The 12,309-nt window shown below is 35.0% G+C and overlaps 1 protein-coding gene across 3 annotated transcripts in view; it reads right to left on the bottom strand.

The window, feature by feature from the left end:
- Nucleotides 1-3,955: 3,955 nt before the first annotated feature.
- The window catches only part of LOC131425205 (serine-rich adhesin for platelets), a 97,282-nt gene continuing 88,928 nt past the window's right edge, over nucleotides 3,956-12,309 (bottom strand). For all 3 annotated transcript variants that reach the window (XM_058586882.1, XM_058586883.1, XM_058586884.1), the window contains 2 exons: nucleotides 10,603-11,483; nucleotides 3,956-4,692 (listed from right to left, as the gene is read on the bottom strand). In XM_058586882.1, coding sequence (XP_058442865.1) covers nucleotides 10,702-11,483 — 782 coding nt within the window. In that variant the 3' untranslated portion in view covers nucleotides 3,956-4,692; nucleotides 10,603-10,701. The remainder of the gene's footprint in view (nucleotides 4,693-10,602; nucleotides 11,484-12,309) is intronic.

Below are 12,309 nucleotides of genomic sequence, written 5' to 3'. Positions count from 1 at the left end.
GAGATCCATTTTGGTATATATGACCACTATTTCCGGTACTTCCGGAACCGGATACCGGGAACCAGGATAACCGGTATCGGTTTGTTTAGTTGCCTACTGATAATGACTATCGATTTGTGTAATTTTCAGACAAGTTTAGAAATTCTTTTAAGTGTTTTGTTTCGCCGGTTTAAGTGCCGGTGTACAATATGTAACACACTTTACCATATAATTCAGGAACCGGAAAACGGATCCGGATGAAATTCAGGAATTTCGTATGGGACCAGAAGACCTTTCATTTGAATCTAAGTTTGTCAAAATCGGTTCAGCCATCTCCGAGAAAACCTAGTGAGATTATTTGACACATACACATACACACACACACACACAATGCTCAGCTCGATGAACTGAGTCGAATGGTACATGACACTTGGCCCTCCGGGCCAATTTTCACTAGTCGGTTTTTCAAGTGATTGCATAACCTTTCTATATGACTCTTGAGTGCCATTGTTTGTCTCATACAAACAGTCATTTTGCGATCTCGACGAACTGAGTTGAACAATATATGATACGCGGCCCTACACTGATGACATAGTCTTCCATTATTGAAAAAGTACAAAATTACTCTTTACTCAATTTTATAACCTGAGATTCAGTAGCACATAGCAAAGCTGACGAATTTGTATTGATTATGTTTATGAAAAAACTGATTATGGAAAAGATGGTGAACTGTAATCGAAGTTTCATCAATTTCTTTCAATTCCTCAAAAATGAACGAGCTTTGAACGAGCAGTAAGTGCACATTCTATTTGGATCTGACTGTAGAAAATGAAATGTTTTCTGGTGGGATGCTCAAAACTGTTGAATTACACGACAGTGAATTATAGCTTGTATGACAAACCATAATATAACTCGTATTGTATATTGCATGGCACATTGAATGAAGGTTCGTTGTGTACAATGTTGCACCGCGGTAATTCTATGTTATTCTATAATTTTTTTACCACATTCACATTTTATGGATTGCTGCGGTTTTGTCGATTAAGTGTACTGGTAGGAAATTCATTTATGATGGTCCTTGGTTTTCGGTTTCGAGAGCAACGGATCCTTCCGGGTCCAGAATCATAGGGTAGAGTGTGTTAAAGAATTATACCGACACCTAAAGCGGTGAAACAAAATATGTAAAAATAATTTCTAAGCTGGCCTTACTTCAATCGGTAGTCATTATCAGTAGACAACCAAACAAACAGCTTTCGGCTAATCTGGTTCGCGCTTGTCGATTCCGGAAGCACCGGAAATAGTGGTGGAAAAGCAATTTTTGTCCACCAAAAGATTTATTGGAGGGGCCATGCCTCTCCAATATTTTGGCAACTGGAATAAATATTAGAAAATTTGCTAGAAATATCTTATGATATAACACTTTTTTCTGTTATCTCCGTGGTTCGTCTCCGTAATCCTTCATATATTCTTAACTAAGTTACTAAAATTTTTAAACTAATTTACTACCACGTGAAATGTGCTATACTTTACTGTTTTTACACGAAAGCAAAATACACGAAAGACAGGGCCTCAAGAGATGATAATGTCATTTACCCACAACTAGTTAGGATTAGTGGAGATGGGATTAATGAGGGGAAAAACTATCAATTTCACCGTTTGTTCTCTATTATTCGATATAGGTAAAAGCATAAATCATTAACTCGTAAATGTAGTTAAAAAATGGAACATTTCAAATATAGTTGAATACTGTATACAAATACAGAAAAATAGTGAAATTCACTCAAAACGTAGATCATGGTAAAATGAGATTATCATCGCTTTAATTTGAATTAAGATTGATAGACATCATCGATGTTGCAATAATTTTGTATGAAATGATTTTTCAATTAATAAAACTGTAATGGTCAATCAACACTTTAAGTTGATTCTAAATTAGATTCAAAGAAAAATAACTATGAAGTAATTTCGCAGTCACTGTGCATTCATTCACTCTAAAAATCAAGCAAATTTACAAAATATTTGTATCTGCCAACAACTATCCTTCATCCGTGATACTTGTGGAGTGCAGAATAGGTCGATGCAGTTCTTAAGCAATAAATTTACGGATTACCAGCAGATGTATCTTATGATAAAAAAAGAATCGGAATTTTCATTTTAAAATTCCCGCGCTTGTCTAATCGGTAAACTTTTATTCTCTCAACGTTGGCAACACTTTTATACATATCTGTCAAATTTTGACGCATAACGTACGATTAGTTTTTGTTTGGCGTCTATACAAAGAAGTTGAAAAATTTTCGTGTGGTGATTTTTATAATGGATGAAAATTTAGAACAACGGCTCGCCTTCGAAGCGCCATTCGGTCGATTGTTGTGCGGTTTCGACGTCATATTCATAGATTCACACCTTATCACCAGTTACGATGCATTCGATGAATGTGGGGTCACTATCTGTGTTGGAAATCATCTCTTTGGCCACATCAACACGACGCTGTTTTTGAATGAAATTCAGCTTTTTTGGCACCAGCCGAGAAGCGAAGCATTTCAAACCTAAAACATCAGTTAAAATGTGTTCGGCTAATCCATAAGAGATGCCCAACAACACAGCAATCTCTCTAATCGGTACAGACCGATTTTGCAACACGATTTGCTTCGCCGATTCAATGTTTTCTTCTGTAACAGATGTTGTTGGGCGGCCAGGGATCTCATCATGATCCAAGCTTGTACGACCACCTTTGAAGCGTTTATACCACTCGTATGCCTGTGTTTTTCCTAGACACGATTCACCAAAGGCCTTTTCTAACATTTTCAACGTTTTGGAACACTTAAATCTATTTGCAACACAAAATTTGATGCACGCACGTTGTTCTAAATTTTCATCCATTATAAAAATCGCCACACGAAAATTTTTCAACTTCTTTGTATAGACGCCAAACAAAAACTAATCGTACGATATGCGTCAAAATTTGACAGAATATGTATAAAAGTGTTGCCAACGTTGAGAGAATAAAAGTTTACCGACTGGACAAGCGCGGGAATTTTAAAATGAAAATTCCGATTCTTTTTTTATCATAAGGTACACTTTTTTAATCCATTGTTTGGTCATCTGGGTTTTTTTTGTGCAATTTCAACTGGTTTTGAACAGTGATGAAAAAAGTAAATAGGTGGTGATTGCTTAAGCTTCAGTTAAAATTCTTTTGCATCTTCAATTATATGAACGCTTTTGAATTTTATAAGTAACTTTTGTATTATTCATGTTGAACAAAATCATTTTGTAAATAGAAGTTATATTTTGGTTGTTCAGATGTCTGAGGGTTTTGTAGTGAGAGAAGGTTTTTGAATTAAATTGAATCAATGGTATGAAGTTTATTCCACCTATTATTATAGATAAGCGTATCTCGCATGTTTGAGCAACTGATCTGACATAGTAATATAACCTAATATTTAATTCAATGACATGTTTTATATCAAAATTATTTAGAGCAATATTTAACTAGTGGGACGTGCTATTTGAGCCATTTTTGGCAAATTCTGAACAATGGCAAATTGGAAGTTTGAGGAGACCAGATTTTAAAATTCTGCATCCTAAGTAATTCTCCTAAATAATTACTAGAACCTATTACCTGGTAATATTATTTTAGCTACTTAATTTTTGTTCATGCATTCATGGGAAGCTGAAGAATGTAGAGTCAGTTCAATTCGGAAAAAGAAAATAAAATTAAAAAATAGACATTAAAATCTTCTTTCATAGAACCAGAACACTAAGACATTTCCTTAATTTATAAGAGAAAAAGAATTATTGATAAAATGCGGAAATAGCAAACAAAGAAAAAGTAAGTCGTATCAAAGGCGCAAAAACAACATGAATAATATGAAATACTAACCTTTATTTGGAGTGATAAAATCGAAATACTTTTTGGTGAATGTGATGAAAGGATCAAAAAAATGTTTTTAAAAAAATCATTTTATTTTTTCCTACTTTAACGCAATAAAAACAATAAATATTCAGAGGGGAGGATTTTCACTGGATTCGGCTGTCTGTAACAGTAGCACCTAATAACCATTTGATGGTAACTCTAACTGGTCAATTGTAACATAAACGTACATTTAAATAACTACTTATACACAGTGCGAATTCCATTCACTATTACATTGAAGATGAAGATGAGTAAGGCAGACATCGTTATATCACTAGAATTGGTTTCCTGCAAGCTCATAGCTGGTTGCGTTCCGTCAGAATCAGGTGGGTCCTGCGTGGGTGAGGAAAGCGTTTTTTCGTGTCTCAATCAATCGTGTTTTTTCATTTTTTCCTGCTTTCTGGTTAAGTAAGTATGCATCTATTGTTGGTTAGTGGCACTGCGACTCGGTGTTGTTTGGTCGAGACGAAATGGTGAAAATCAGAGCAGTATGTAAATATTTCCAAAGTCGATCAAGAAAACCGTGTGTTCACAGCTGCAAAGCGAACTGCCAGTGACTCGACATGCGGCAACCAGTTTGGTAGTAACAGCTTATTTTATGTATGTATTTTCAGCTCGGGCCCAAATGTGTACGGCGGAAGGAAAATCAATCATGGTGTGATTTTCAAATATTTGAGTATTGTAATTTTTGTGATGGCATATTTCTTACTAACAGTCGTTCGTCCTTTCTGCGTGATGTTGCGATGCAGTGGAATGTTGAATGGTTTAACCTACAATGATTTTGGCGTAGTCATCATTATCTGAAATAAAATTTGCGAAACGACCGAGTGAGAATTTGCGGTAAAAAGGCGTAGCGTGAGATGGAAAACTGTGCCTAAGTGGTATTGTTCGAACTTTACGAGTTCGGATTGTTATGGTGTCGGTAGAGATTTACGTGTTTTTGTGTAATGAAGAACATCTAAAAAAGTATAGAGAAGTAATTAAGTTAGTTGAAATCTGAATAATTTCGAAGATTTTGCGTATGAATTTACTACATGATGATATTAGATAACTAATTCGGTTACAAATCATACTAATACTTACAATATATGAAATGGACTTTGTGAAACATGAGTATTTGCGATGTTCGAAATAGAACAAATGTTCAAGAATAACAATTTTTACAACCCTAGTATATCTTACGAAGCACCTGGTTAGAAATTATTCCACAGAGTATAGATACAAAATTACAAAAAAAGCATTCAGTAATTCGTAATGTTCGAAATGAAACTATTCTCATGAACGTGTAGTTTACGACGATGACATAGATAATTTTCAAATATACTGATTAAGTCTTAATGCTGATGTATAGGTATATATAAAGTAATGAAGATTGATCCATTGAACAAAATTAGTATTGCATATCAGGATTCTCATAACAGGTTCTACATTGTGTTGAATATATTTTCGATGTGGGCTGTAGGGAAGTATAGTTTTCAAATAAGAGGATGTAAACGCATTCAATTAGATGATATCATTATTAATTGGATTCTATTAATAGTCAAGAAATAAAGCTTTGGGCATATGTACAAAAACGAAAATTCATTTTGTGTTACTAAATAAGGAGAGAACATTCATTTTCCAGGTAATCACTGTAAGTAATTAAGCTTGTTAGTTATTTGTTTGTGAATTTGTGTTAGAATAATGATTCCTCACAACTAGCGGGTGGATTTGGGAGATCAAGAATAAAAAATTGTTTGCGATTGAAGCTACGCTTCACATTTAGAGTACTAGTGGCTAACTTAAAAAGAATGAACAGCTAAGTAATTCTCAATTATTTTGATTATTGAAATTGGATACAAAAAATCCGACAATTTAACATTAAATATTGAATGCCAAACTCTTAAAGAAACTCAACCGAATAACTGAACGAATATATTTTTGCATTCATAAAGTAATTTATACTAATAAGTTGAAAAGAAGTAAAATACTTGAAATGATATCTAAACTGCTTTAGTAGGGCAAGGTAGTATAAAGCTTTTTAAGCATTCAAGACTTTTTAAAACAAAAGTTTTATCATCAACACTATCTTTTCACCAGAATCTGTCTGCTACGCAAGTTTAGCCGTTGTCGTTTGTTGCAAAATATGAGTAAACTGAAAATATTACAGCTTTTCGATGTAAAATTTTGCATCGACCATATAAACATTTCATCCGTATAAAACGGTTAATAGTCAGTTGCTATTTAGAAACTAACTCTTAGCCGTGCTAATGTCTCGATGCATGGTTTAAAAAAGTCAAGAAATAAAGCCATAACTTTGATATATTAGTTTTTGCCTTTCTCTATAGAAAGGTGTTAGAATTGCTGGAAAAACCGACTTTTGAACGGAGCCTCGGAGACCCATAGGAAAATGTCTGTGTGGGTGCACTTTTCGAAGATATTTTCTCAGGGATGGCTGAACCGATTTTAACAAACTTGGGCTCGTTTGAAAGCTACTGTCGGGCCATTAATCAAGGTCAAAGATCAAATGGCTGTGACTTTTGGTTCCGGAGATATGATTGTATAAGTGACGTAACCGACAAAACGCGTTGTTTTTTTACCGCTCTAATGTATATAAGGGTGCCATTGTGATCACCTCTAATTTCGTAAAGCACTACTGTTCAAAAGCTTAAGCACCTCGAAAAAAGACCTCATGCAAAATTTGAGCTAAATCGGACATGGGTAAGGAGTGCTGCCCAGCGGTTAAAGGTTGACAATTTTCGATCTTGGAAATAGCACCATAGGGGAAAGTACATGAAATTTCCGAAATTGAAAATTATCAAAAAAAAATTTTTTTGTCGAAAAAATTGACTTTCTGAGACTTCCAAGTCCCAAAATGTCCATTTTTTCAAAAAAATATTTTTTCTAGATGACACTAAATCTCGACGTTTTATGCAATTCTAAGACTTTTGGCATCAAAATTTTTTTTTCGATTTCGAAAATTTCATGTACGGGGGGGTACTAGTTTAGAAAAATGATGCTGACTGAGTGACATAAACACTAAAGCATGCTTGTGTGAACTACTCGAATCAATATGAATCAATTGGTGTCAAAATTAGCATCCGAAATTATTTAATAAAAGTATGAAATATATTTTTATGAGACTGTTATGGAAGAAGACAAAGGCATTATCACACCACTAGCTGGAGTAAGAAGGGTTTTTTTCATGACAGTCACTCTATGGACATAAATACCCACTCTCGATTCAGTAGTATGCTCAGATTTTTTTTTATTTATAACGATAATTAAAACAAAATGTAGCATTGGAAGGGTAAAATATGAGGATTTCCAATTGCAATTAGTTTATTATGCAAAAAAATTTAAAATTGCATCATTATTTAGGGGCATAATGTATTTTATTGTGAGTCAAATTGGTCGATTAATGGAACCTTCCTGATCAGGATTGAGAATTGGTATTACTTCAGTGCTTTTTCAACTTATACCATGTTCACATTAGCGCTTATGTCACTTGATATACCGAAATGATATGCATATCACATGGAACTGTTCAAATATGATCGAAATTATATCGTTTGATAATCAAGTTGTTATATTGTATATTTCCATTGGGAGTCATATCAAAAATATTGCTTTTCTTTATTACAATTCAATCAATAATTGAAGTCTTGCATTTAATGGTCTTCGAACGCCAGTATTCGTTGAAAAATTTGAAATTATAATGATTGTTTATTGTCACTCTCGAAGTGACGTTCATAAATGAGTGCGTTCAAAGCCATTATCCGTGTTGCTAGTTGTGATTTTTGACAACTCGACATGATATCGTACATGATATCTCGGATATCATGCCAAAATGGTGATACGCGTTGACTTCAACTTGTATGGGATATCAAGTGATATCGCACATGATATTATCGGATATCAAGTATGTGAAATATGTTTATTCACTTTGTAGATAACATATGATTATTTAAAAAACTTGCAATATATTTATTTATTAATTAAGCAGATTTATGTAAAATTTTGTTTTTGTGCGATCTCTATTATCTATTTTACAGCAGAATCACGGGAACGTTGATATTGTCGTCGGCGGATGTTCTTCATCCATCAATGGTAGGAATATTGAATTCTTGCATTTTCTCGACTGTTATTATTATCTTAGAAAAGAAATCACTTCGTTCTGAAACAGAGTTTTCTTGTCTATTACAAAATAAATTTGCGGTATTAATCAACAGCAAAACAAAAATTTTTCCATGACTAACAAAGTGATGATCGCGGTGACATCGGCAAGTGTTCGTCGAGCTGCTCTTTAAAAAATTGACCCGCAGTTCATATGTATGCCAGTATATCTGTTTGTCTATGGGAATTAAAAACAGTGGCGCTACTACTGGAATATTAGGAACAATGGAGAAAATATAATTTCGTTTCTTTGGAAAACACGTTCATCCCAACACCTGATATATTAAAGCTGAGAAGCAACAACGTCACTGGCAATGGTAAATTGCCAGGAGATCTGCTCAAACTTGGAGGGGAGGCGCCGGCTAGAACGCTGCACGTGATGATTTATAGATTATAGGAGAAAAAAAATATTGCCGCAGGAGTATCTACAAATATGGTACTTATTACTTATCACTATCTACAAATATGGTGATAAGTTGTACTACTGCCACTATCGCGCAATAACCGCTTACAAGGTACTCTCCAAAATCCAAATTACGTACCCTCGTATTCATAATTCTACCTAGATCAGCTATGGCTGGATTATGCACGAAAACGGTTTTCCAGGTAAACTACCGCGATTGGTCGAAGCAAATAAAGATAAAGTCAAGTGCGGCGGAAGCCCTATTGGGAATGCGGTTATCTCTCTTCCCTTCAACAAACTTTCTCACTCCACATCCGTGTTCCATCTGTTCCGCCGTCGAAGTGATGTTGTACGGCCGAGTATCTGGGATGCTATCGACCCTATTCGAGGCTCGGAAAGGGTGACAGACTCTAATTACTCTTGTTTAATATTGTTTTAAAAGAAATGATACGAAAATGAGGATAGACATAAGTGGTACTATTTTCCGAAAGTTTGTACAGACTGTAATATTGTGACATGTAACTTTGAGCCGATGGTGGAAACATACATCGGAAAGAATGCTAAAGCTAGGCTTGTCGGGCTGACTATAAAATCATCGAAAACAGTACATGAGAAGAAGAAGAAGAAGCTATAAAGACGAAACACTACGTCTTTCATATCGATGATAAACTACGATAATATCGACAAGTTTGACAAGTTCGTTTTTTTGGGATCACTGGGAACTACGGATTAAAAAAATACATTGTTTGGGGATCTCAACGATTCAAGAGTTTCTAAGACATTTTGCATCCAAGAAAAATTTCGATGTTGTAAATTTAACGTCAAATCACTTTTCAAGATCGAAAATCGTCTAAATATAACCATCGTGCGGAACTACTTACTCATGTTCGATTGTGTTCAAATTTTGCATAGAGCCTTTTTTTAGGTGCTGCTTCGTTCAGCGACTATCCTTTTGTGAAACTCGATAGTGACCCATTGCCTATATGACCCTGATATATACATGTTAGGCAAGTTGTTAGTACATGTTACCCATCTCTCAGAACGCTACTTCAAATACTGATATAATACACTCAATTTAAACCTTACATTCACTACAAGGTTTGGAAAATGAAAAAAATATGAAATTCACTTGATAATTCCATTCTTCTGATATAGATATGAGTCGAATATCTGTTGAATGAGATTTATGATATTAATTTTGTAACAAGAAAAACATTTAGGATCAGGAAATGTGGTGATTTTTTTTTCACCTATACAAGTTTTGTACAAGTGTTATTCAGACAATAAATTAGCAAGCAAATAAATTAACAATAGTTCATCAAAATGTTTTGTAGCTTTTAGTTTTTCTTGTTCATTTGTACATATATACTTTCTCCTGATACAACACTGGTTGACTTCAAGTTTTGTTCATTCATACTAAGCATTGCAATTTATTGCTGATACACAGTAAATTAATCTTTTACAGAATTGAATAAAACAACCCAAGTAACCAAAATTTTGAATATAAGGGAATTATTTAAGCTGCCAGTTTCTTAAGTAATTATTTTTAATTTCATCTGTCACCATGTTAGTTATCATTTTCGATGATAAGTCTTATCTTGTCACATTCATTTCATTTGAACTCGTCCGGATGTATTGTTTTTAATAATAATCCCTTAACTCTAATATGTTGTAATTGTCATCCGTTTGTTTTACGTTAGGTACGTGGTAATATTTAGTCAGTCTGAAGTTTAAGAAGAACACAACGATTTTCATTTCCTCTGTGCGCTTTTCTAGTTCATTGCTTTCTATCGAAGCGTTGATGTTCAAACTTTCTAGTTCCATTTGTGTTTGGTCTCTTGAACTACGGAACTTTTGTTTTTGATTCGAATATAGACTTCAGTTTATAATTATTATTATTTTTGTTCAGATTACAAAGCGTTTAACCTTGTGGCCATTCGCCTACAATTTTGTTTTGTCTTTGCGAGCACCTTCACATAGTAGGTATTCATCTGAAAATAGTTTCAAGCTAATTTACATAAAATAGGATGCGATATCTGCTTTATCGATCTTCAAAAAACATCAAAGTACACTCACACAAATAACTACAATATAGCGTCAGGCTGTTAACAAGAAGCGTACACAATGGTTCTATTGTCACACTAAAATTTACCTTTGTTCAGTTTATACGCGTTTCGTATGATTCTTATAGACAAAGTCGATTGCCTATGTATGGTACTAGTCCGTCGGCTCTCCGGAAGTCTTCTAGTCTTTATTGTCGTTGCTTCGTCGATTCTTGACTTACAGAGCTACTACTGTTCGGTTCACCAATCTCGCGTTTGTCATTCAACCGTCGTTTCAAGTCTTGTTCTGTGGGTGCGTTGTTTGTAGATCGAACATTATCCGTGAGTTCGTAAGCCAATGATTTTTGTACTTCGATACCAGGGCCCAGCTTTTGGCTGAGATCGCGTAGTTGTTGTTGGTGAACTAGGGAGTCTTCTTTATCAGCTGTCAGTGCGGACGATTTCGGTGGAGATAGGTACAGGGATACAGAGTTAGTGCTTGGGTGGATAATTGAGCTACTGTGAGCCGATTTCGAACGAGGATCGGTTTGACTGGAAAAGGATTCAGAAATGGTGTTTTCTTTCTTACCGGCATTCTTCACGCTCATGGATCGGTAGATGTCAAAGGAAGGTGGATATAGGGACTCAGTTTCATCTATGTATGGTGAATTCTGTGATGTACCGAAGGAAGTCGTAATCGACTGGGAGTGGGTAACGGAATCGATATGACCATGGGGTAAACCGTATAGTTGCGACAGGTAATTGCTGTTCTTCAGTGGTCGGAACGGTGGGGGATAGGGATCATTTGGAATGACATGTTGGGAAACGACCTTCTTCTCGTATTTCATCGGTCCTGTTGACTCATAATTGTTGTAGCTGTGACCCATCGCGGTCGGTACTTTTTGTTTCAAAATTTCCCTTAATACGTCCGAGGCCTCAACAACACTAGGCTTTCCCGTTTTATGTAAGTAATGCGACGCCGTCGGGTATGCTAAAGAGATAATAACGATAATGTAGATAAATATTAGTCGATTCATACTACAGCAATGCATTTCATAGTCGGGTAAGTAAACTACTAATTTCAACTACAAGGGGTAATCTATAATTTTGCTGAGAAGGTAATCATCAACAATGTAAAACAAATCATTACTTTCAATAGCTATCACCAACAGTTTTGCTCCTGTTAACACAAAATTCAAAGTGGTTTTTTTTTCAACGCATTGATAAAAGTTTTTATTAATGTTCTACAATACATGATGTAAGTATATATTTTTATGAATGAATCGAAACAGTGGAGATACGTACGAACGATGACAGTAATTATCGGTCTTCGTAAACCGTTTAGTTGGACTTCGCTGAATGAATGCTAGAAGCAGATGTGTGAAACAGCTTTTTCTGCAATCGATCCTCCGTTCAGTCGGAACGTTGGCGAAATTGTGATTAACCGGTGACCACACGGCTAATGACCGATAGCCTTTGCAAGGGGTAATTGCACACTTGGACCCGATGGTAATGCCAGCATAGGCATGATACGGTGGTCAAGCTACCGATGCCACTAGCGCTAGATAACAGATGTTGTGGTCGGTGCGCTACCAATGAAAACTGCATTCAAATTGAATTTATCTGGCAATAAAAATTATGACTTCCGGTCGATTTACCAATTCGAAATTGATTTCATTACTTTTATGTTCAGACTCTATCGCTTGTAATCGACAGCATCGATTTTCAGTGAAAAGGAATTATTTTACTGGATTAAATTTGCATTTAAAATTTTTTGTTGCTCATGAAACAGCTTGAATATCACAGGATTATCCACT

Source organism: Malaya genurostris, chromosome 1 (assembly GCF_030247185.1).
Source record: "Malaya genurostris strain Urasoe2022 chromosome 1, Malgen_1.1, whole genome shotgun sequence".
NCBI classification, from domain to species: Eukaryota; Metazoa; Arthropoda; class Insecta; order Diptera; family Culicidae; genus Malaya; species Malaya genurostris.
The sequence above is the reverse complement of the archived record's forward strand: the minus strand, read 5'-3'. Positions and strand labels throughout refer to the sequence as shown.